Raw genomic sequence first — 25,607 nt, 5'->3', positions numbered from 1 at the left:
TGATCATAAATTTTTGATTAATGCTGAAAATAACCATTTCTGTGACATAAGGTATTTCAGTGCAGTTATCATAAGGAGTCAAAAAGTTTAAAAAAAAGATTGTGTTTTACATCCACACAACTTCCCTAAGTTATTAATTTAGAAAGACTGCTATGCCATTTCTATAGAGGACGAAACCTGCAAAAACAGTAAATAAATCCATAAATCCCTGCATACATAAAATAATAAATATACAAATAAATAAATGTATATAAAAATCCATAAATTCCTGCATAAATAAATCTACAAATAATTTAATAGTGCGGGCAGGTTAATAAATAAATAAATTGCACTAATAGTGGGGCCCTTTCAAACATTTATTCATTCTTGAACATAGTTTTGTATTTACTTTTCCTCAGCTCAACATGTTAATGAGAGGGTATCTGTCAATCCTCAGAAGCCAATCAAAAAAAATCGAATGCAAATTTTTTCTAACGATCAACCAATGATGATATATAGACTGTCTTTTGATGATTGACAGACACCCTCTTGTTAGCATGTTGAGCTGAGGAAAAGTAATTATGCAATACATTGTATACGCATTTTCTTAATCCCCCAACATTTGTGTAATGTATTTAATTATTTAGCACACTATTAATTAATTATAGATTTATTTATGCAGAGATTTGTGGATTTTATATACATTTATGTATTTATTTGCATATTTATTATTTATTGTTTAATTTATGCATGAATTTGTTATTTTTTTCGTCCTCCATATGTTTTAGTTTGATTTAACTCAACTGATTTAAATAAATCTTTTTTTGGTGTATTCCATTTCCCTTTAGTGGTGTGAAGCAGGGGCTGAAGAAAGAAATGGTTATGTTTATGAAAATGAATTTCCAAAGCAACATTCAGCATCCAACAAATTGAATGAGCTCCAAAAGGGCAGAAAAGTCAGTGGCCAAATTTTCAGAGCATCTGTTACCAAAACTGCTAAACAATTTCATCCGTCAAGGGGTCAAAGTCTAAATAATAATGACAGCATATGGCAAAACTGAATAAACTGCTTCAGAAAAGTGGTATGGTACTCAAAGCTCATCATCTGTGGGATATATAGTTGCTAAATGACAAGAATGCAAGGGCTTAAATATATACATTTTCATTTTTGGGGGGTGAATATCCCTTTAAATGCGTACCACATTTGCAAAAAAAATTAAAAAAATCTTAGCACATGTATGATTAGTAGGTATGCCAGACTCTCCCTTGAAATAATCTCATTGAATATGAACTTGCATGAACCAACACGAATAATGGAGCTGTTCAAACGTGTTTGTTCTTCACATGCAGAGACGTTCACGTTAAGTCTGATTCACAGCTCTGATAAATGCATGCATTCTGCTGTACTTCAGAATTCTAGACAATAATAAATGTGAGTATTTTCAGTCCCTCCCATAACCTTTTATGTAACCAGAACCATATCCTGTAAAACTGTCATGTAAACTCAAACACAACAGGGGGGAGGCGCCCCGCGGCTCTTTCAGTAAAAACAGGAAATTTTTTGGGTTACCGGACGAAGAACAAAAAACGTAACGCGATGTGCTTTGATATGAGAAGAAAACCTTTAAATAGTCTGTAGTTTGGTTCACTCAGTAAAATAAAACCTGGGCAGCACGGAGTTGTTTGGACGTTGTCGAAGTTTTTATTGGGATAACTTATTTCCCATCTCTGGTGAGTTGTTGTATCGCATGTCGTATTTTTATGCCTATATATAAGCAATAGAACTTTGAATAGTGGCTTAATTATAATCTAAATATATTATTTTCTTTTGAAATCAGTGTTTTATGCTTGTCTTTGGTCTTGCAAGGTGTTAATATTTCTTTAAAGTGCGCCGCTTTGGGGTTTAGCTTGCTAGCGCATCGATGTTTTTGAATGAATCTTTGTATTGACCGAATCGTTAATCTCGCGCTCTTTTGTTCGCTTTCGGCTTTTTTCTGCTTTCCAGTAATACTTCCCGCGAATATTACATTAACTGTTTTGTTCAGCACTGTCTGGAGCGCTTTATGCTGCGTTATAATCGCATCTATTCACCCTATGTAGTAGCCTGGAAGTCTAAACTAAATTTGAATACTATTTAGGGGTGGAGCATGTAACTGTCTTTAGGAACACTCCCACTGAACGATTCTGTTCTGAACAAAGATTAATGAACGAAGGTCACGTTATTAGTTTGTGAATCAATAAGTTCCAATAAGTGAGGAAATGGGAGGGAAATGTCCTTTACAGGTATAAAAAAAACAATCCTTCACTGTCACAGTATTCAGATAGAGTTTACACAACTAGGTGTAGAAACTATGTGCTCATAGTTCTCTTGGTTTCTGAAACAGAGACCGCACATTTAGGTCATGGTTTGCTCAGGACGTACATAATTTTTTTTAAAGATACATCGTTAAATTTTATTGTGTATATTTTGTGACTGAACTTGCGTAACATCAAAAACTATGTTGTGTGCTGAACTGAAACTACATTTTATGCTGTAATTGTACTTTTGTTAGCAGAAAGCCGCTGTCACACATGCAAACTTTATACTCAATTCAATTAAATGTATGTTTATTTCTATAGCGCTTGCACAATGTAGATTGTGTCAAAGCAGCTTAACATAGAAGTTCTAGTAAACTGAATCTGTGTCAGTCCAGTTTTCAGAGTTGAAGTTCAGTTTGGTTCAGTTCAGTGTGGTTTAATTTTCACTGCTGAAAGTCCAAACACTGAAGAGCAAATCTATCGATGCGCAGCTCCACAAGTCCCAAACCATTTAAGCCAGTAGTGACAGTGGCGAGGAACAAACATTTCCAACTATGATAAAAATAAAACATAACTTTCTTATGGTTAAAGTATCCTTTTTTGGTGTATTGATAGACCATTTTTTTTTTACAAATGCAATTCTTAAACTATGGTTAGCTCAGCAAAACCAATAACCATGTTTTTAGATTTTATTTGTAGTAGGACCATGCTAATTTTCATATGGCGACGGCTGTATTGGCTCTAATGAGCATCATAAATTGATCCTTTTCACAAGTATGTTATGACGTGTTTAACAATTATCAGCATCTTAAATACTTGAAAGTTTTTAATTTGTTGATTTTTAAAAAAAACGTATGAACATTATGTATTTATATATGTATTATATTATCTTCAAATTACAAAAAAAACAAATGACGCTTGTGTGAGGTGTTTGTAATGCAGCGTCTATGGGACAGGACAACAAATTTGACGTTATTCTCTCCTCTGGCCGCAGTCATCAGTCTCACACATCTTTTCTTCTTTTTCTGAAAGTCTTTATAACATCATTGTGGAGTTTTTCTTTTATTTTTCGAGCAAATAAGATTGTAAAGAAAAATATTTGTTGTGTTCTCCCATTCACTGTGCTTTACGTTTTCCCAACTATGACGACTTCTGCTACTGAGAAACCAGGAAATGTAGAAAGGGCCTATCCGCTTGTTAAGTGTGACGTCACGCGGAGTGGCTTTTGGGTCCAAGCGCTGTATTCAACTGATTTTAATATTTTATTTATTTATTTTAATGTTTATTTTATTTATTTATTTTAATTGTATTTAAATTCATTTAATTTAATCTTGTTTTGTTTATTTATTTAATTTAGTTATTTTTTATTTTAATATTTTATTTATTTATTTAATTAAGTTTTTTAAATTCATTTAATTTAATTTAGTTTCATTTATTTAATTTAATTATTTTAAAATATTTTCTATTTTAATATTTTATTTATTTAATTCAATTTAATTATTATTTTTTATTTTGTTTTATTTGTGTACTTATTTTAATATTTGTTCATTTATTTAATAAAAAAAAAAAAAAAAAAAAAAAAAGCGCTGTATTCAACTGAATGAGGAGACTCATAAAATAGTAATAATAAACGTTTACAAAGCGATTTAATACTTTCGAAAGTCACGATCGCAATATATATGTCCATGCCTAATATGCGATGGCCAGAAAGTGATTCATTGTTTTATAATTTGTTAAAATGTTGGTATTTGTTATGCAGCAAGCCCAGAGATTGTTGTGTACACTATGACTTTATGTAAAATTAACTTTAACGTGTGATAGGAATAAAAAGTGATCATAAACGAATGATTTCTCCACTCAAGTGAATGGCGGCTTGGACCCTTAAACAGTATTACATACGTCACAAACACGTCATCACGTCATCAAGCGGATAATAAAAAAAACAAAAAAACAAAAAAAAAACACTTTTTAGGGTTGCATCTTATTACAGTATGTGCTGGTTTTGGTATAGATGACTTTCGATGTGTTGCATTTAAAATTTCCCCAGAACTGCACCAAAGATCACTGCACAAGGCTAAGATGGCAGTGATTGGCGTGACCCATGGCCAGGGCCGAACGGAATCTGCGGATGTTTTTTGCTATTTCTGCTGAGAACTTTGGTAAAAATCTGCGGATTTCTGTGGAATTATTTTGGGAGTATCATAACTAAAATCTTAATATATGAAATAAAAAGTAATACCTTTTTAACTTTTATTTAATGTTTAAAATGCAAATCCAACTAGATTCACTTCATTTAGTAAACAAAGCAAATCTCTCACATAATATCTCTACAAAAAGACAGAAAATATTACTTAAACAGTGTTGTACATAAATCAGATGAACATTTTCATATTAGTCAATAATATTTGCTGTAATTAATTAAAAAACTTAATAAATTTAGATTTACACATTTACTCAAGTAAATAAACAGAATTAATGATGGGCTAAAATTTTGCAAAAATCTGCGGAGTTTTGCGGAAAATAAGCGAAACTCTGCCCGCAGATTCTGTGTGGGCCTACCCATGGCACATGCCTTGCACATAGCCATGCATTTTATACTTCTGCGTGCTGTTTGTGTTGCTCTGCAATAACACTTCCTTTTTTCTGAACGCACGTACAAGTCGAACGGTGCAACAACTTTAATTATAAGGTAAAAACAAAGCAAAAGTTTCCAACTGGAGTAGGGCTGCAACAACTAATCGATTAAATCAATAAAAGTCGATTACTAAAACCCTTGGCAACAAATTTCATAATCGATTCGATGTGTTGCGCAACACAAGGACATTTGATTATATATATATATATATATATATATATATATATATATATATATATATATATATATATATAAACACTTTAGTTGAGCGTGGAGCGGAGTGAACACGGTCTCACTCGCACACTGATACAGAGTCCAGCACCTCATAGCAGGGCTCGAAATTTACTTTTTTACTTGGTAGCACCGCTGCTCCCAACTTTAAATATTTAGGAGCACCACCAAAAATGAATGAGCACAGCTGCAAACTGTATTTTAAGGGATATATTGTATCTGAAAACAACATCAATTAGGACTAACAAAAACCAGAAACAACTATCCAACTAATGCTGAGATGACATTGATATTTGTGTGCAATAATTCCAAAATGAATGTCTAAAAATTATAGAATATTAATGATGATGAAAATGACAATAATAGTGAATTGTGAATAAATTACATTTCTCATTATGATGCTGCCTTGAATGTGCTTGAATGCACGTTATCTGCAATAAAAAGTCTGTTACTTTATGAAAAATAAATGTATAGTTTGCATCAAACAAAAATGAAGCATTGCAGTAATAAATATTTATTTTGCACTATTGTTTTTATATGCATGTCAATTTAATAAATAATATTTTTGCTACAAAACAAACAAAAGATTTTAATAAATTATTCAATTCAATGCTGAAAGCTGCAAAACAGTCAACAGTAAATGAATAAAAAAATTATATATATCTCAAGAAAGAATATACAAAAGAAAGTAAGTCTCACTTCAATCTCTTAAAAGTTTTGGTTTTAGTTTTTGTCAATTTAACTGTTCAGTCTTAGCTGATTTTCATGTTTCTGTGTGGAAAGCAGGCGAGTCAGCCGACCCAATATGAGCAGGTTGAGCAGGATTCTTGCGAATACCACAGGCGCAATACCGCTCGTTGTTATGAGCCGCAGTTTCAGTGTAAACTTAGTAAAGGGGAGCTTCTTTGGCGATGATATATACAGTATCAGATTTGACTTTTAGCAGACATTTGCGCTGAACACGCAGTGAATAAAACGCATCGAGATTTGGGCGCTTTCTCCGAATAGCACGTACTCGATTGATCTCAGCTGGCGGATCAATATTCACCACATGTCATGATCGCTCTCATTTGCGCCTCAACTTCAGGTGGGGTTTGCAAACCTGTGTGCTTTAAGTTTTCACTCTTCAGTTCAGCCGTTTGCATTTCCCGTGGTCATAATAGCTCCTTCCCTGTCATCTGACAGCGGAATACCTTGAGTGATTGACAGCTGATATGAACCAATATAGCGGCAGGGAGTAATTCAGCACGTTTTTAGAAAAAATTAAAACAGGTCGCACTAATGCTCCCAAATATGTTATGAGGTCGCATAGATTAATTTTCGGGCACATATGCGACCAAAATGGTCGCAATTTCGAGCCCTGCATACATAGACAGGGAGGACCGTAAAGTCCCTAGTGCTGGTGTTTTTACTTGTTATCCAGCTTGACAAGCATGACAAGTTAGCGTTAGCTCGTTAACCCTTAGAGCGGCAACTGAAAAATTCAAACTGAGATTTGGTGCCTTGTCTGGCACTGAACCAAAGAAAGACGTGTCATATTATCCCATGTGTTATGCAGTGTTTTACCCTCTTAAAGCTTATTTTATGTTTCAGACATGTAAATACACAACAGATTAATTGATTTTTAAAATAATTGTTTGTTGCAGCCCTAGTCTGGAGCTTCTTCACGGGACTCAACACTTGTAAACACTCGCTCCATCAGACTCGCGGCTCTCAGCAACGCCCACACTCGGCACAGCTACAAAGCCTACCAATCCCAGAGCTTGCGCTACGCATTGCTGCAACTTGTGTACATACATTTTTTGAGAGGTGCACATCAGCGTCAGCCACGGAAAAGGCTATGCGACCAATCGATGGCTACGCTAGACCATACATGTGCGCTTGACGCAGAAGAATAAATCAGCATTTAACACTTATTCAGATTAATCACATAAACAGAGATATTGTTCCAGAGATCCTTTAAAAAAGACACAGAGGCTCAGAACATCCAAAACAGGATCTGGAATTAAGGTGAAGCTCATATTTGTTTTATTTATTTACTATCAATGAAATATTTGATAGTCAATCTGTTGTTCTGTGTTTCTAATCAAACAGAATAATGACTAGAATAGAGTGTTTGTGTACAATACAAATGTAATTAATAAAAACCTAGTTGCGGAAATGGTTGGTTGCAGTGGCAGCTGGCACTTTTCAGAAACAAGGAGGCACAGATGTCTGCTATCAATGGCAAAAAGATTATTTGTACATATAATTTGATGTCAGTAATGCTTCTCTTCAAAGCAGCTGTCCAGATATCAGTTCTAAACAGCAAACTTAACCAAGATGGATTTTAGACACATTTTAAAATACTGAAGGTAATCATGGTTTACTCTCTTCCTTGGCTGTGTGTTCTTCCAATGGGCGCACACTAAGTACACAATGAAAAAAAAATTGTTATAATAAAATTTAATCTGTATAGGTAAATACTTTGGTCTTTTGAAAACATGACCTTTAACATACATGCTGTTATGAGAGTGAACAGTCATGGCCAAAGGAGACTTACGTTACAACATTTATAGTGGTTTAGCATGCCATGTTTAGGGGTTTTATTCTGAGAGAAAATATTTGACAGCTTGGAGGATGAAACTCAAAAACGATTAATTATTTACCAATGTAAAATAGCATTCACACTGATTTTTTATTTTAATGGAGGATATTGTGAGCCAAAATGTTTGCTATCAATCCTTTACTTTCATCATCAACAATATATTATAGGAAGTATATTACAGTTAGATACTTGAAGTCATAAGCTGAAATAATTTTGACGTTTACAAAGGCTTGGGTGTTTCTTTCACATAATAGTGAAATAGGTTTACACATGCTGATGACATGGCAAAGTAGAGCAGAGCAATGTGAATATCATAGGTTAATTTCCCAGGAATCCATAATCTGATAACATTCATACCTGAATGTATTTGACAGCACAGGGCCAGAGATACTGTCGGGATGAAGTTCTGATACTGTACCAGTAACTTTGAATGGTAGCTCATTAACTAGACCTCTACATGGAAATGCTCTTTCCCCTTTAAAGACTGAATGAACCTTCACTCACATGATGTAGAAATTCAAGGTTCTTGTCATGCACACCGAGGCTGAAGGAGAGTGAGCTGTGCTTGAACTTCTTTGACTTAAGTTACATTCAACAAAGCTGACCAATTAAGTATTTTGCAGTCTACCTTTTCATAGGTAAGAACATGTTTCTTGGTTTGAGCACTGTATACATAGCCTTTACATTTGACTATAATTCATTTCTCAGATATTAAGTCTGTCATTAAGCTATTTATATAAAAAACAAGCAGTATATTTTAATTTTATTTATATCCATCTTGAATAAACGTTATATTTTATTCATTGATTGCTTTCATTGAGATGACCACGCATGCATTCTCTATTCACTCCTGCTTCTCTGCTTTTCAGAGCACTTTGTGAATTCATTGCATTCAGTGGCGTAATATTCTTGAAAGTCTTTAAAGCTGTGGTTAACAGTGTAGATCAGAGGTGTCAAACTCAGTTCCAAAAGGGCCGCATCTCTAAACAGTTTAGTTCCAACCCTAATTAAACACACTTGATCAAACTAATTGAGTCCTTCAGGCTTGTTTGAAACCTACAGGTGTGTTGGAGCAGGGTTGGAACTAAACTGTGCAGGGCTTCGGCCCTCCAGGAATTGAGTTTGACACCCCTGGTGAAGATGTTTCAAATGGTTTTTGAGGTCTGTCAATGGATCGCTCTTTTTCCCCTGCAGGCACCATGATTGGACAGATTTTTCAGCCCTGTGGACAAATCTTAATTGCACTTCTGCTAGTGACTGTTCCAACTGCTCAAAGCGAGAAGGTTCTTGTCTTTCCTGTGGATGGCAGTCACTGGGTCAACATGAACATCTTGGTTGAAGCTCTTCATGCCAAAGGTCACAATATTACAGTCATTCGGATGGCAGACAGCTGGTACATCAAAGAGTTCTCACCTCACTACACATCAGTAAATCTCAAGTCTGCAGGAGGATTCGATGAAGAATTTTTTGAGACGTTTGCATTCAGACTCATGAAAATTGTGAGAGAAGGTTCCCGCTGGGGTCGTTTAAAACTGGAGATAGAGACATGGCAAAGTACTTATGAGATGATCAAAATAGAAAGTGAGATGATAAAGAATATGTTGGAAGACCAACCGCTTATGCAGACTTTTAGGGATGCCAAGTATGATTTGCTCCTTACAGATCCCCTATTGTTTGGGGGTGTTATTTTGGGCCACTTTCTGAAGCTTCCCATTGTCTACAATGTCCGTTGGACAATGTATAATGAAGCTCATTTTGTCAGTGCTCCATCTCCACTTTCTTATGTTCCTTTTATGATGGTGGAATTATCAGACCGCATGAGCTTTTTTCAGAGAGTAAAGAATGTTGTGATGTTCACTGTAGCCGAAGCACAAGCAGCTTTGCTTTTTGCTCCATATTATAACGCACTTTGTGAACACTTCATTGGTCCAGGAGTCTCATTCCTTTCCTTAGTTCAGGGAGCTGATCTGTGGCTTCATAGAGTTGATTTTATTTTTGAATATCCACGTCCCACTATGCCAAACATCATCTACATGGCAGGTTTTCAATGCAAGCCATCAAAGCCTCTCCCACAAGATCTGGAGGACTTTGTCCAGAGCTCGGGTGATCATGGTGTCATCATCATGTCTCTGGGGACTCTCATTGGTCAGCTTCCCGATGATGTGGCTGAGGCAATTGCTGAAGCTTTCGCAGAACTTCCACAGAAGATCATCTGGAGGTACAAAGGAAAGAGGCCGTCTGCACTAGGAAACAACACCTTAGTGATGGACTGGATGCCTCAGAATGATCTTCTGGGTCATCCCAAGACCAGAGCCTTCGTGGCACATGGAGGAACCAATGGAGTTCAAGAAGCTATCTACCACGGGGTGCCAATCATCGGATTTGGCCTGATTTTTGACCAACCTGACAATCTTGAAAAAATGAGAGTGAGAGGTGCAGCCAACAATGTAGACTTTGCCACAGTGGATAAGGAGTCTTTCCTTAAAACGGTCAAAGAGGTACTCTATGATCCCTCTTATCGGGAGAACATGCAGAGACTCTCAAGGCTTCACAAGGATGTTCCAGTGAAGCCTCTGGACAACGCCATCTTCTGGATTGAGTTTGTTATGAGACACAAAGGTGCCGCTCACTTGCGCACAGAGTCGTACAAAATGCCCTGGTACTCTTATCACTCTGTTGATGTTATTCTGGTGCTGATTTCTGCTGTGTCACTCATAATCTTGAGCATATATGCAGTTATCAGATATTTCTGCTGCAGAATATGCATGAAAACAACAAAAGTCAAACTTCAGTAAATTAGCTTTTTATCACTTAATTTTAATAAATTATGTTAATTCAACCATAATTCTAATGTATGTAATAATGAGTATTTAGAAGAACTGGCAAATGTGGTGTTGTGTTTTCAACAGCAGAAATAACTTTAAAAGGGTTTACTCCTACGTGTGTGTACATTAGTCACAACAACATAACACACTTTTGACAAGAGTAGACATGAATTTTCAAATTGCTCAGCCTGACTGGGTACCAGCTCTATGTGTTGCGATCCATTTTTTTAAGTCCACCAATGCCAATTTATTGACTGTAATAAAGGTTTACCTGATAGGTTTCCCATTATACACAGTAATGGGTCAGAATAATTGTCTTACACTGTAGCTTGCCTTGTGATTATTGAATTATTGTGGATGAAGTGTATTGTGGTTTGTACTGATGTGCAATATTCAAATGTTTCCATAAATAAATAAATAAAGATCCTCTATATATCTGACGTTTGCCTCTATATATTTTCTCAGTGCAAGTTTCAATCAATTTTGGCTGTGATTTGAAGCAACAGTACAAGAATGTATTGACAGAATTTCAGATACCTCGTACAACATATTCAGTAGTAGAAAAAAAAGCTTAATGCTTGGAATAAACACTAACAGGATCATCTATGTACAATAATGCCTAATTCACATCTCCAAAAAAAAATCTGTTTAAAGTCACCATATTTTCTTAATTTGAATTTGTATGTTTTTTTTTCTTTGCGATAGGTACTATGAATGGACAGTGGTTTCAGGTGATATGGCCAATCAGGTTAACTCTTCTGCTTGCATCTGTCCCAGTTGCTCAATGTGGGAAAGTTCTTGTCTTTCCTGTGGATGGCAGTCACTGGGTCAACATGAACATCTTGGTTGAAGCACTTTCTGCCAAAGGTCATGATGTTACAGTCATGAGGACGGCAAGCAGCTGCTACATAAAAGAATTCTCACCTCACTACACTTCAATAAACCTGAAGTCTAAAGGAGGATATAATAAAGAAGTCCTTGAACAATTTGCATCCAGAATAATGCACATACTGAGGGACGGTTCCACGTGGGGTCATCTGAAGCTGCAGGCAGATATGTGGCAAAGCTTTTTAAAGATTTTTGAAGCAGAACGTGAGATGATTGTCAACATGATCGAAGATCAGCAGCTTATGCAGTCTTTAAAAGATGCTGAGTATGATCTGATTCTTACAGACCCAAACATGTTTGGAGGGGTCATATTAGGTCACTATCTCAAACTGCCCATGGTCTACAATGTCCGTTGGGCAGGTTATAATGAAGCCCATTTTTCAATAGCTCCTTCTCCACTTTCTTATGTACCTATGCCATCACTGGAATTATCAGATCGCATGAGTTTTTTGCAAAGGGTATATAATGTAGTAATGTACATCTTTATTGAAATAGGGGCTGCTTTGGTGATTTCTCCAATTAATGATGCACTTGCTGAACGGTTCATTGGTCCAGGAACATCCTTTCTTTCCTTAGTTCAGGGAGCTGATCTGTGGCTCCATAGAGTTGATTTTGTGTTTGAATATCCACGTCCCACTATGCCAAACGTCATCTACATGGCAGGTTTTCAATGCAAGCCATCAAAACCTCTCCCACAAGATCTGGAGGATTTTGTTCAGAGCTCTGGTGATCATGGTGTCATCATCATGTCTCTGGGGACTTTGATTGATAAGCTTCCTGATGATGTGGCCGAGGGGATTGCTGAAGCCTTTGCAGAACTTCCACAGAAGATCATCTGGAGGTACAAAGGAAAGAGACCGTCTGCACTAGGAAACAACACTTTAATAATGGACTGGATGCCTCAGAATGATCTTCTGGGTCATCCCAAGACCAGAGCCTTTGTTGCACATGGAGGAACTAATGGAATTCAAGAAGCCATCTACCACGGGGTGCCAATCATTGGATTTGGCCTGATTTTTGACCAACCAGACAATCTTTCTAAAATGAGAGTGAGAGGTGCAGCCAAGAATGTAGACTTTGCCACAATGGATAAGGAGTCTTTCCTTACAACGGTCAAAGAGGTACTCTATGATCCCTCTTATAGGGAGAACATGCAGAGACTCTCAAGGCTTCACAAGGACGTTCCAGTGAAGCCTCTGGACAACGCCATCTTCTGGATTGAGTTTGTTATGAGACACAAAGGTGCCGCTCACTTGCGCACAGAGTCGTACAAAATGCCCTGGTACTCTTATCACTCTGTTGATGTTATTCTGGTGCTGATTTCTGCTGTGTCACTCATAATCTTGAGCATATATGCAGTTATCAGATATTTCTGCTGCAGGATATGCATGAGAAAAACAAAAATCAAACATGAATGACTTGGCCTTTTGAAAATTGTATTCAGGTATAAAGCAAATTCAGGTCAGGCATTGCCTGTATGTTAATGACTAAATCTTTCAATCAAAAATCTATTCATTTAATTTGGTGATCTAAAGGTTTTCAGTTCTGTAAAGATAAATCTGTATTTGCAATATAAATAATGTCAGATCTATCACCATAAACTTGTGTGCTTTTATTATTTATTTTTTTGTCTATTCCTTTTATCGTGTTACCATACCTTCCCTACAGTTTGCATTCTTGATTGTTAGTGTTTTTGTGTGTGACCTAAAGCTGTGCTACTATATTAATATATCACTATTCGGTTGACTCAGAAAACAATCATATGTGAACAGGATCTTAACACCATAACCTGTTACAGTCAAAGCATAAGGTGTTTTAGTGTTGCTCTACAAAATGGTGCATGAAATAAAATGAGGATAGCATAAAATAATAACCACTCAGAGCTGCAGCAACTTTAGCCCATATTCATTAAAGTATGTTTGATATTGAAGTACTGTGTGTAATGTGTACTTAGTGCCATTCTCCATTATGAGGGCATGGAATAAAGTGGCTCAAGCACACAAAAAAATAGGGACCACCCCTATTAATTAATAGCAATTAGAGTTAGGATCTTGAGGTGGGATATTGAAGTATGTGATGTGTACTATGTTTGATTCTCATTTGAAGGACTTTGATTCTCCTGCGTAAATCAAAGAATATTAAACCAAAGACTTAATTTGGAACCATGTTTGTGTAACCATATCAGTTCCAAGTTGTGGTACATCATGCTTATTATTCATTACAGCTGCAACAACACAAAACATGCAGTTAGCATACAGTAGTTTATTTCCTGAAAGATTGGTTTTCATAATCTGTTTTCTCAAAGAGTACTCAAGCCTAGAATTCCTGTTTTTTCCCCCATAGAATGTACTAAATCGTCTAATTGTAATGTAATATAATATGAAGCTGATTTGCTATTTTGGTGGTATAGGTACCCAACTAGTCAAAGACAAAAGATATTATACATATAACCTTATATGGTAGTTTATTAACTAAGGTTTTGCAGGTAAATGCACTTTGCCCTGTTGAAGACTGTTAAATGAACATATCAGCATGCATAATGAGGCCAGAGGAGAATAAATACTTGTAGTTTTGTGAATTATGCTACACTCAAGGTTAACCTGGTAATGACTTGCATCCCACCTGTACATATTAATGGGTAAGAATATATTGTTTTATGATAAACATAGGGATCACAAAGAACAATATTACTTAGTAATACTTTATACAGTATGCTTGCTGTTTTTACATCAGTTTTCAATGATATTTCCCTTGCTTGTTGTTGAAATATTCTCGTTTTGCAGGTTTGAATGCCATCTACTGTAATTACACAACCAAGGTGAGTACTGCATTTGCATTTCTTCATCAAATATAATAAACTATTTTTTTTTTTTTTACAAATTAGAACTATAGAAGCAATCAAATCATCAAAAAAGAGCAAAAATTGTTGTGATAATTTCCAGTTAGGCACGTAGCAAGTTGAAATTTACCTGTTTCTCACTGTGATAAGAAACAGATGAAAGCAATACATGCTCGAAAATCTATTCAAATATCCAACATGTTTGATATCCCCTGATTGGATAGACAAAACTAATCTGTGTCCGATTGCTTATTGATTTCGATATGATATTCGATTTCGATATTGATTTCTGACTGCCCAATGACTTTCTTAAAATCTTCATTCAGGTTATAAGGAACATCTGGTCATGCATGTCCAATATATTAATGATAACCAAATACTGTAATCGAAAATATATTGCTGATTTATTTTGTGTGTTATATATTGTTATTGTTTTAAAATATCTTCTTTGTTTCAAATATGGCATAAACTCTGATATTATCATCATTTAGGTTTCCCCCTTCTTTTACTCTGTAATTTTTTCTCCATTCCAATATATTTGAAATAGGCAATTTGGACATATTGGCAGAAAAAAACTATCAAACAAACAAAATGGGGGACAGCTGTGCTTTTGTATTCTAGTATAATATTGCATAAAAACTAAAATGACTCAAGCTAAATTATAATCTATATCATTTGATCTCAACTGGTTTGGCAATGGGAACAACATTTTACCATGGTCATTAAGTTGTGACCTCCCCCCTTCCTCTTTATACAGTACATATCTTGCATAGTTTTATATGAACTGAAAAAAATGTAATTTGGGATCTCCAAAAAGTCATTCTTGTCTTTCATATAATTTACATTTTATTTTATTTTAATATATTGTAGAGCTGAAGTACGGGCCATTTAACGGTCTTCCTTCCATTGAGCTATTAATGTAAACACCCGGACTAAATTACACATACAATCCTATATGGTAGCTTATTAACTAGGGCTTTGCAGGTAAACACACTTTGCCCTGTTAAAGACTATTAAATGAGCATATCAGCATGCACAACCAGGCCAAAGGAGAGTATCTGGTTATACAGTAGTTCATGACTACACTCAAAGCTGATTTTGCATGCTGCATATTTCTGGGTAAGAACAGATATATTTTTATTATGGACAGCATCGGCAGGAACAATGCCAATTAGATTTTTATTTGACAGTTGTCTTACTAAAGCTGTTTTTATGCTTTTAAAGTACGTTTTTTGTTTTTACTCTCTCCTCTATGTCTTTCTCTCTTTCAGGTTTAAAGGCTATCTAACTAACGCAAACCAGGTGAGTACCTGCTCTTGGTTACTAATTTTGATCTTCATTGCTTTTTTTTTTTTAAATTATATAGGAGAGTCCAACACAATCTCACAGCAATTCGTAACTTTTTAATTTAGTGGCTAATTCGTATAAATTCGTACGATCTAATTCGTACAATTTAGTACGATTTGCTTATCCCCCAATGATGGTTGGGGTTAGGGGTGGGGTCAGGTGCCACGCCTCCTTTTTAAAATCGTACCATTTCGTACGACTGAACTCGTACGAATTAGCCACTAAACTGGCAAAACGTAAAATACTTACATTTTCTCGTGAGATCAGGCTGGAGAGTCAGCTTAAGTCTAGATTGCACTGACTTTTAATATCTGAACCCATTATAAAACACTTGTTTTTAAGCTGTTACAACAAGGTGTTACCAATTGTTTCAAGTTGCTATGAACACAACAAACTTAATCAGAAATGTGAGACTTGTTGCATGACAAAGGAAACGAATGTGTTAGAAAATCAGACCAAGGTAGCCTAGTTGATATTGTCCGGCTGAATAAAAATCTGAAATCTGAAGCTAAAAATTCTGAGTCTGTTAGTTCCTACATGATTTTTCAGATCATTTTAAATTATTGACAACCTAAAAACTGCAGACTATTTCTGACTTTTGATAACTTACACTGATGACAAAATGAGGTATAAAAAAAAAAAAATCTGAGCATATTTTATGTAGTGGCTACATTCGGTGAAATGCTTCTTATCATTGCACTGTAAAGTTTGTTCAGAAACGTCATATTTTCTAGTGTTATGTTGGATTGAATGAACAAATTCAAACACTACTAATACCACAAGTTGACATACCCTGTTCTGCAAAGTCTGTCAGTAGATCATTCTTTGTTGCTTTACAACAGGTGCCCATGAATAGACATGTTTTAAGTCATGTGGCCAAATCACATCAACCCTTCTACTGGCATCTGTCCCAGTTGATCTAAGAGATGAGTTTCTTCTCTTTCCTGTGGATGGCAGTCACTGAGGCAACATGAACATCTTGGTTAAAACATTAAATGCCAAAGGTCATAATATTACAGCCATTCGGATGGTACTGTAGGCCGCTGGTACAGTAGATCAGACAGTTGTAACTTCATTACAAATCAATAAGTCTGCAGGAGGTTTTAGTAAAGAATTCTTTAAGACTTTTGCATCCATAATTATAAACATTTTGATGGAAGGTTCCACCTCGGGTTGTCTAAATCTGCAGTTGGATATGTGGGAAAATGCTTAAAAGATGGAAGGGATATGACAGTAAATATGATTGAGGATCACCCGCTGATGCAGTCCCTAAAGGAGGCTAGTTTTGATTTTGTTTTTTGCAGATCCAGTCAAATTTGGATGTGTTCTATTGGGTCACGCTCTCTCAACTGCCCATTATCCACAATATCTGCTGGACAGTTTACTATGAACTCATTTTGTAATACCTCCTTCTCCACTTTCTTATGTTCCTGTTTCAATGTTAGAGTTACCAGACCAAATGAGTTTCTCGGAGAGTGAAGAATGTTGTGATGTACATTATAGCTTTAAACACAACCGTCAACACAAGTTGATTTAACAAATTTGTGAGCCTCGTATTAAGTTTTTAATAGTTTTATACATTTTTTTTAGTTTCATGTAATTGGGTGAGCAGAAATTTGGTTAATAGCCAAGTAACCATAATTCAACACTGGATAGCACTTGTTGTGAGTCTTGTTTTATTAAATCAATGTCACATTAAAAATGCCAAGACTTATGGACTTTGGGATAAAGTACACATAGGTAGGTGTTATCATAGAATAACGTGCGACAAGCTTATCGGCAGCCTGAATACAGAACTAGAGCCAGAAAATGCCTAGAATAATAGTTTATTGATTCTCTAATTAGATGCAAAGCTGACAGAAACAACAACGGCTTAATGAAGCATACACTAACCTATATATTATTCAGTCTTGAGATGGCACCAACAGTCAAAAACAGAGGCATGATAGACAAGCATGAAAATATGGACGTGAGCGTATTCAATGATGGTCAAGATGATTCTTTGAGCCAGTGTTATTATTCTTGCAGTTGTTATCTGGGAATAACGTACCTTGGAATGTTTTCACTGACCAATTAGAATCAAGTATTCCAGACAGCCACGTAATAATGTGTTTAATATAAATAAAACAATAGTTAATTATAATAATGATCAATTTACAAACCTGTGTGTGAAAATGATGGAAACGTGTTGTAGTACTGTAGTGTAGTGGTGGGTCAAACAGTCTTAATAATAGACACGATTACAACAAAAATCTATTTAATTGCCATGTGTTGGTGCTACTAGATGTGTCCCACACAGTCTCTTGGCAGATCATAGGTATTTTATGTATAAATTCATACAACCTCATTTGTAGGTTATAATACAATGGTATTATGATCCAGTGTTGAATAATGTATATGTACTCTATGTATCGGGAGTTTAAAAAAATTCAACAATTTTATGCAATTCCCATTGTGAAAATTTATATTGAGTTGGCTTCTTAAACAAAAAATTGACAGTATATTTTATAGTGAGATAAAATTTGATGTTTCACACATGCAACTCATTTTAAAATGTGCTTGTTCTCTTGCTTTGAAACAGGAAATATGAATGGAAAGGTTTTTCACATGCGTTGGCCAGTCACATTAACCCTTCTACTAGTAACTGTTCCAGTTGTTGAGAGCGGGAATGTTCTTGTTTTTCCTGTGGATGGCAGTCACTGGGTCAACATGAACGTCTTGGTTGAAGCACTTCATGCCAAAGGTCACAATATTACAGTCATTCGGATGGCAGACAGCTGGTACATCAAAGAGTTCTCACCTCACTACACATCAGTAAATCTCAAGTCCTCAGGAGGACTCAGTGAAGACTTCATCGGGCCATTTGTATCCAGACTTATGAACATTTTGAGGGAAGGTTCAACATGGGGTCGTGTAAAGTTAGAGATAGAGATGTGGCAAACTAGTCTGAAGATGATTGAAATAGAGCGTGAAATGATAACCAATATGATTGAAGATCAGCAGCTTATGCAGTCTTTAAAAAAAGCAAAGTTTGATTTGATTCTTACTGATCCTGCCATGTACGGAGGGGTCATGTTGGGTCACTATCTTAAACTGCCTATTGTCTACAATGTCCGTTGGACAATATTTGGTGAAGGTCATTTTGCAATAGCTCCATCTCCGCTTTCTTATGTTCCTGTTCCAATGCTGGAGATACCAGACCGCATGAGTTTCTTAGAAAGAGTTAAGAATGTTGTGATGTACATAATAACAGAAACACAAATTGCTTTTTTAATTGCCCCAACTTACAATGCTCTCTGTGAACGCTTCATTGGCCCAGAAGTAAATTTTGACAACTTAGTTCAGGAAGCTGATCTGTGGCTCCATAGAGCTGATTTTGTGTTTGAATATCCACGTCCCACTATGCCAAACATCGTCTACATGGCAGGTTTTCAATGCAAGCCATCAAAGCCTCTCCCACAAGATCTGGAGGACTTTGTTCAGAGCTCTGGTAATCATGGTGTCATTGTCATGTCTCTGGGGACTCTCATTGGTCAGCTTCCTGATGATGTGGCCGAGGCAATTGCTGAAGCTTTTGCAGAACTTCCACAGAAGATCATCTGGAGGTACAAAGGAAAGAGACCGTCTGCACTAGGAAACAACACCTTAGTGATGGACTGGATGCCTCAGAATGATCTTCTGGGTCATCCCAAGACCAGAGCCTTCGTGGCACATGGAGGAACCAATGGAGTTCAAGAAGCCATCTACCACGGGGTGCCAATCATTGGATTTGGCCTGATTTTTGACCAACCTGACAATCTTTCTAAAATGAGAGTGAGAGGTGCAGCCAAGAATGTAGACTTTGCCACAATGGATAAGGAGTCTTTCCTTACAACGGTCAAAGAGGTACTCTATGATCCCTCTTATCGGGAGAACATGCAGAGACTCTCAAGGCTTCACAAGGACGTTCCAGTGAAGCCTCTGGACAACGCCATCTTCTGGATTGAGTTTGTTATGAGACACAAAGGTGCCGCTCACTTGCGCACAGAGTCGTACAAAATGCCCTGGTACTCCTATCACTCTGTTGATGTTATTCTGGTGCTGATTTCTGCTGTGTCACTCATAATCTTGAGCATATATGCAGTTATCAGATATTTCTGCTGCAGAATATGCATGAGAACAACAAAAAACAAAAGAGAGTGAGTTTAAATTAAATTTACACAAAATGTGTGTAAGATATGCTTTTTACAGCTATATTGATTATTCTGGACTTTATGTAGAACAGTTTTAAGGAAATACGTCGGTTTCTTGATTAAAATAACATATATTTGTCATCAATTATTCCTTGAATGTACATGGCAACTGAAGAACCTGTCATGAGTTATTTCTAACCTAAGAATAAGTTGTATTTAATCATTAACTGTTAAGTAGATTAAATATGTTGCACTCCAAAATAGGTTTTGTATCATTTCTTATTTATTTCATCAAATAACTGATCTTAATTTTAGAATAAAAATTGTTCTTGGAAAATACATGCTTGGCGGCCATTTCTCCAGTCCTGAGTGTCACATGATTATTCTGAAGTCATTCTAATATGATGATTTTCTGCTAAATATACATTTGTAATGGGTCTCCTGTTTTATCAGTGTTAAAACAATTGATTAGATTTTTTTTTTCGAAAATTGTTTTACCTTTTCATGAGATTTTGATGATTTGAAAGTTCAAATACATATCATTTTTACTCTAAATATTTAACCAAACTGTCTACTCATATATTTGATCAGCATAAATACTTTAAAACCTACTGTAATATAAAAATAATAATACTGGACCCAGATTCTTAAACTAAAGTGTTTTGATACTATCTACAAAGGAATTGGTTTATTAATTGTATTTTGTTCATTACATTAGTGAAAAAATGCCTGTTGTCCTTGTCACATTGTGTTTTGATAAAAAGAATTTAAAAAAAAGTAACATGGCATGGCCTTTTACAACTGTTAGAACAGAACTGAAAGCACCTGTCACAAGAGTTCTTAATAAATCAGTGTCATTAAATATAGTAAGCATTATGGAATGCTACTATAGAACAAGAATTAATATAAATATAAATTCACAACCCACTCTGTCAAATTGTTGGGTAAGCATTATTAGTTGTTGCTGGGATTGATTTACAGTACAGGGCATCTACAAAGTATTCACTGTGCTTGCCATGATATTTAAAACTGACATAATTTCCTTCCTGTTTCCACTGGTCATCCTTGAAATGTTTCTACAATTTGATTGGAGTTAATCTATGGTAAATACAGTTGATTGGACATGATATGGAAAGGCACATGTCCATCTATATAAGATTACAGTTAATAGTGCCTATTACAACAAAAAACAAGCCTTAAAGACCTTGGAGACAGTATTGTATTGAGGCATAAATCTGAAGAACCATACAGAAAATTGCCATCAAAGGTTTCAATGAGCACAGTGGCCTCCATCATCTGTAAATGGAAGAGGTTTGGAACTACCAGCAACCTTTCTAGAGTGGGCTTTCTGGCCAAACCGAGCTATCAGGGGGGAAGAGCCTTGGTCAGGGAGGAGACAATCAACCCAGTGGTAACTCTGAAAGAGCACCAATGTTTTTTTCTGTGGAAAACAGAGAACTTTATAGGAGAACAACCATCTCTGCAGTGCTCCAACAATCAGGCCTGAATGGTAGAGTAGCTAGATGGAGGACACTCCTCTGTAAAATGCACATAAAAGTCCATCTGAAGTTCACCAAAAGCTACCTGAAGGACGCTTGAAGCATTTAAAACAAAGTTCTCTTAACCAATGAAACAAAGATTGAACTCTGTCTGGAGTAAACCCAGGCACCGCTCCTTCCCTGGCCAATACTACCCCTACAGTGAAGCATGATAGTGGCAGCATCAGGATATGGGTATGTTTTTCAACATCAGAAAATAGGAGACTAGTCCAGATCAAGGGCAATATTATTGCAGCACTGTACAGACACAAAATTGATTTAAACCAGCTCCAGTTTACTCTGGACGTAAGACAAAGAACCCGATGGTCACTCTAAAAGAGCAACAATGTTTTTTTTTCTGTGAAGAGAGGAGAATCTTCCAGGAGAACAACCATCTCTGCAGTTCTCCAACAATCAGGCCTACGTGGTAGAGTAGCCAGATGGAGAAATCTCCACAGTAAAATGCACATGAGAGCCCATCTGAAGTTTTTTAAATAGCCACCCGAAGGACTCTTAAAGCAGTTAAAACAAAGTTCTCTGGTCTGATGAAACAAAGATTGAACTCTGTCTGGAGTAAACCCAGGCACCGCTCCTCTCCTGGACAATACCATTTCTACATTCCTAAGCATAAAACTAAGATAACAAAACAGTAGCTACTGTATGAGACAACTCTGTGAATGTCCTTGTGTGGCCCAGCCAGAGCCCAGACTTGAACCTAATTGAACAACCCTGGAGAAATCAAAAAATTACTGTGCTGTGCTCCCTATCCAACCTGATTGAGCCTGAAGATCTCTAAGCATTTAAAACAAAGTTCTCTGGTTTGATGAAACAAAGATTGAACTTTGTCTGGAGTAAACCCAGGCACCGCTCCTCCACTGGCCAATACTATCCCTACATTCCTAAGCATACAACCAAGATAACACACCAGTAGTTATGAAACAACTCTGGGAATGTCCTTGTGTGGCCCAGCCAGAGCCGAGACTTGCACTAGTTAAACAACTCTGGAGTAATCTAAAAATTGCTGTGCACTGGTGCTCCCTATCCAACCAAAGCTTAAGAGGTTTTGCAAAGAAGTGGTGCAGAGAATAATGAATTTAATTAATTTGGGCATAAGATTGTAACAACAGAATGTGTAAATAAAATGAAGTGATTTTTTCTGAGTAAACTGTTTTGAACTATTTAAAAAGTCAAAACGGACATTATTGCAACAAACTAATTTGCTTAATTTCCTAAAGTGTTGGTTCTGCTTGATGTTTTCAACAGTGTCATGGCAGTTAATAAGTATTTAGGGTTTTGCTAATTGGTGGATATTTAGTTTGAATTTGTAAAATTTGACTTGCCAATTTATACTCATTTTTCTAATGATCCAGAGTTGGTTAATGCATGTTTTAGGTGGAAATTCGTGTTTGCTTAAAAATATGCAGTTCATATTATAAAAAAATATTAATTGTTGCCTTGTAAAATAGTTATATTTTTATATAAAATCAAACTGAATGAATCAAACACGCAACTAACTTTAAAATGTGCTTGTTCTTTTACTTTGAAACAGGAACTATGAACAGAAAGGTTTTTCACATGCTTTGGCCAGTCACATTATGCCTTCTACTAGTAATGGCTCCAGTTGTTGAGAGCGGGAATGTTCTTGTCTTTCCTGTGGATGGCAGTCACTGGGTCAACATGAACATCTTGGTTGAAGCACTTCATGCCAAAGGCCACAATATTACAGTCATTCGGATGTCAGACAGCTGGTACATCAAAGAGTTCTCACCTCACTACACATCAATTACACTAAAGTCTTCGGGAGGATTTAGTGAAGACATCCTTGAGACGTTTGCATCCAGACTTATAACCATTTTAAGGGACGGTTCCACATGGGGTCGTCTAAAGTTAGAGATGGAGATGTGGCAAAGTTCATTAAAGATTATGGAAACAGAACGTGAGATGATAATCAACATGATTGAAGATCAGCAGCTTATAGATTCTTTAAAAAAAACAAAGTACGATTTATTTCTTACCGATCCTGCCATGTACGGAGGGGTCATATTGGGTAACTATCTTAAACTGCCCATTGTTTACAATGTCCGTTGGGCTATTTTTGGTGAAGGTCATTTTGTTATAGCTCCATCTCCACTTTCTTATGTTCCTGTTGCAATGCTAGAGTTACCAGACCGCATGAGTTTCTTGGAAAGAGTTAAGAATGTTGTGATGTACATTATAACAGAAACACAAATTGCCTTTTTGATTGCCCCAACTTACAATGTTCTCTGTGAACGCTTTATTGGCCCAGGAGTAAATTTATTCAACTTAGTTCAGGGAGCTGATCTGTGGCTCCATAGAGCTGATTTTGTGTTTGAATATCCACGTCCCACTATGCCAAACATCGTCTACATGGCAGGTTTTCAATGCAAGCCATCAAAGCCTCTCCCAAAAGATCTGGAGGACTTTGTTCAGAGCTCGGGTGATCATGGTGTCATCATCATGTCTCTGGGAACTATAATTGGTCAGCTTCCCGATGATGTGGCCGAGGCAATTGCTGAAGCCTTTGCAGAACTTCCACAGAAGATCATCTGGAGGTACAAAGGAAAGAGACCGTCTGCACTAGGAAACAACACTTTGATTATGGACTGGATGCCTCAGAATGATCTTCTGGGTCATCCCAAGACCAGAGCCTTTGTTGCACATGGAGGAACCAATGGAGTTCAAGAAGCCATCTACCACGGGGTGCCAATCATCGGATTTGGCCTGATTTTTGATCAGCCTGACAATCTTTCTAAAATGAGAGTGAGAGGTGCAGCCAAGAATGTAGACTTTGCCACAATGGATAAGGAGTCATTCCTTAAAACGGTCAAAGAGGTACTCTATGATCCCTCTTATCGGGAGAACATGCAGAGACTCTCAAGGCTTCACAAGGACGTTCCAGTGAAGCCTCTGGACAACGCCATCTTCTGGATTGAGTTTGTTATGAGACACAAAGGTGCCGCTCACTTGCGCACAGAGTCGTACAAAATGCCCTGGTACTCTTATCACTCTGTTGATGTTATTCTGGTGCTGATTTCTGCTGTGTCACTCATAATCTTGACCATATATGCAGTTATGCGATATTTCTGCTGCAAAATATGCATGAGAAAAACAAAAATCAAACGTCAATGAATTTGCTTTTTTAGCACTTGATTTTAGTAAATTATGTTAATAAATGTTTTAATTACATAATACAATAATTACATAATCATTTCAGACAGGAGCAGACAAAAACATCTGCAGTTTGCATTTAATATTCAGGATGTAAAATGAATTTGGAATTAAGTAAACAAAGGTAAGAGCAAATAAAAATAAAGATTTAGGCTGGGCATACAAATCACAGAGTAATATTGAATAAATGTTTAGGAAGACTGGCAAATGTGGTGTTTCAACAACAGAAATAACTTGAAAGGGTTTACTCTTACACGTGTGTACACATTGTACTTTTTGACAGGAGTAGACATGAATTTTCAAATAGCCCAGCCTGACTGGGTACCAGCTGTTTCTTTGTGATTACTGAATGATTGTGGATGTAGTGTATTCTGATTAAGACTGAAGTGCAATATTTGAATGTTTCCATAAGCAAATAAATAGAGATTCCATATTTTATATTTGCCTCTTTATATTTTCTCAGTGCAAGTTTTAATCAATTTTGACTGTTTTGAAGCAATATTACAAGAATGTATTGACAGAATTTCAAATATTTAGTACAACATAATTTAAAGTAAAAAACTAACAAACTAATATTTTCAATAAACACTAACATTTTAATCTGTGTACAATAATGCCCAATTCACATCTCCAAGAAAGCTAAATCTGTTTAAAGTCACCATATTTTCTTAATTTGGAATTGCATGTATTCTTTTCTTTGCGATAGGTACTATGAATGGACAGTGGTTTCAGGTGATATGGCCAATCACGTTAACTCTTCTGCTTGCATCTGTCCCAGTTGCTCAAAGTGGGAAAGTTCTTGTCTTTCCTGTGGATGGCAGTCACTGGGTCAACATGAACATCTTGGTTGAAGCACTTTCTGCCAAAGGTCATGATGTTACAGTCATGAGAACGGCAAGCAGCTGCTACATAAAAGAATTCTCACCTCAATACACTTCAATAAACCTGAAGTCTAAAGGAGGATATAATAAAGAAGTCCTTGAACAATTTGCATCCAGACTAATGCACATACTGAGGGACGGTTCCACGTGGGGTCATCTGAAGCTGCAGGCTGAGTTGTGGGAAAGTTCTTTGAAGAT

General features: G+C 36.3%; 5 protein-coding genes across 9 annotated transcripts in view; 4 read left to right on the top strand and 1 right to left on the bottom strand.

The window, feature by feature from the left end:
- Positions 1–25,607, bottom strand: part of elfn1b (extracellular leucine-rich repeat and fibronectin type III domain containing 1b) — a 149,793-nt gene that overhangs the window by 57,020 nt on the left and 67,166 nt on the right. The gene's annotated exons all lie outside the window — the stretch shown is intronic.
- Positions 1,476–10,614, top strand: ugt5b1 (UDP glucuronosyltransferase 5 family, polypeptide B1). Of its 2 annotated transcripts, NM_001177493.3 has the most exons (3): positions 1,476–1,710; positions 6,790–7,153; positions 8,925–10,614. In NM_001177493.3, the coding sequence occupies exon 3, from the start codon at positions 8,930–8,932 to the stop codon at positions 10,523–10,525; it is 1,596 nt and encodes a 531-aa protein (NP_001170964.3). In that variant the 5' UTR covers positions 1,476–1,710; positions 6,790–7,153; positions 8,925–8,929; the 3' UTR covers positions 10,526–10,614. The 2 variants fall into 2 exon arrangements, with proteins under 2 accessions (NP_001170964.3, NP_001348439.2); NM_001361510.2 differs by lacking the exon at positions 6,790–7,153 and having other exon boundaries at positions 1,481–1,710.
- Positions 1,476–13,044, top strand: ugt5b2 (UDP glucuronosyltransferase 5 family, polypeptide B2). Its single transcript, NM_001177499.4, has 2 exons — positions 1,476–1,710; positions 11,261–13,044. The coding sequence occupies exon 2, from the start codon at positions 11,266–11,268 to the stop codon at positions 12,859–12,861; it is 1,596 nt and encodes a 531-aa protein (NP_001170970.3). The 5' UTR covers positions 1,476–1,710; positions 11,261–11,265; the 3' UTR covers positions 12,862–13,044.
- ugt5b3 (UDP glucuronosyltransferase 5 family, polypeptide B3) lies at positions 1,500–20,134 on the top strand. Of its 2 annotated transcripts, none has more exons than NM_001361513.3 (3): positions 1,500–1,710; positions 15,554–15,584; positions 18,211–20,134. In NM_001361513.3, the coding sequence occupies exon 3, from the start codon at positions 18,216–18,218 to the stop codon at positions 19,809–19,811; it is 1,596 nt and encodes a 531-aa protein (NP_001348442.2). In that variant the 5' UTR covers positions 1,500–1,710; positions 15,554–15,584; positions 18,211–18,215; the 3' UTR covers positions 19,812–20,134. The 2 variants fall into 2 exon arrangements, with proteins under 2 accessions (NP_001348442.2, NP_001348443.2); NM_001361514.2 differs by lacking the exon at positions 1,500–1,710 and adding an exon at positions 14,027–14,081.
- On the top strand, positions 1,500–24,966 carry ugt5b4 (UDP glucuronosyltransferase 5 family, polypeptide B4). The gene is made up of 3 exons (NM_001080692.2): positions 1,500–1,710; positions 15,554–15,584; positions 22,889–24,966. Exon 3 carries the CDS (start codon positions 22,894–22,896, stop codon positions 24,487–24,489), a length of 1,596 nt encoding a protein of 531 aa, NP_001074161.2. The 5' UTR covers positions 1,500–1,710; positions 15,554–15,584; positions 22,889–22,893; the 3' UTR covers positions 24,490–24,966.

The sequence above is a fragment of the Danio rerio genome, chromosome 1, assembly GCF_052040795.2.
Source record: "Danio rerio strain M-AB ecotype USA chromosome 1, GRCz13ab, whole genome shotgun sequence".
In the NCBI taxonomy this organism is placed as follows: domain Eukaryota; kingdom Metazoa; phylum Chordata; class Actinopteri; order Cypriniformes; family Danionidae; genus Danio; species Danio rerio.
The sequence above is the reverse complement of the archived record's forward strand: the minus strand, read 5'-3'. Positions and strand labels throughout refer to the sequence as shown.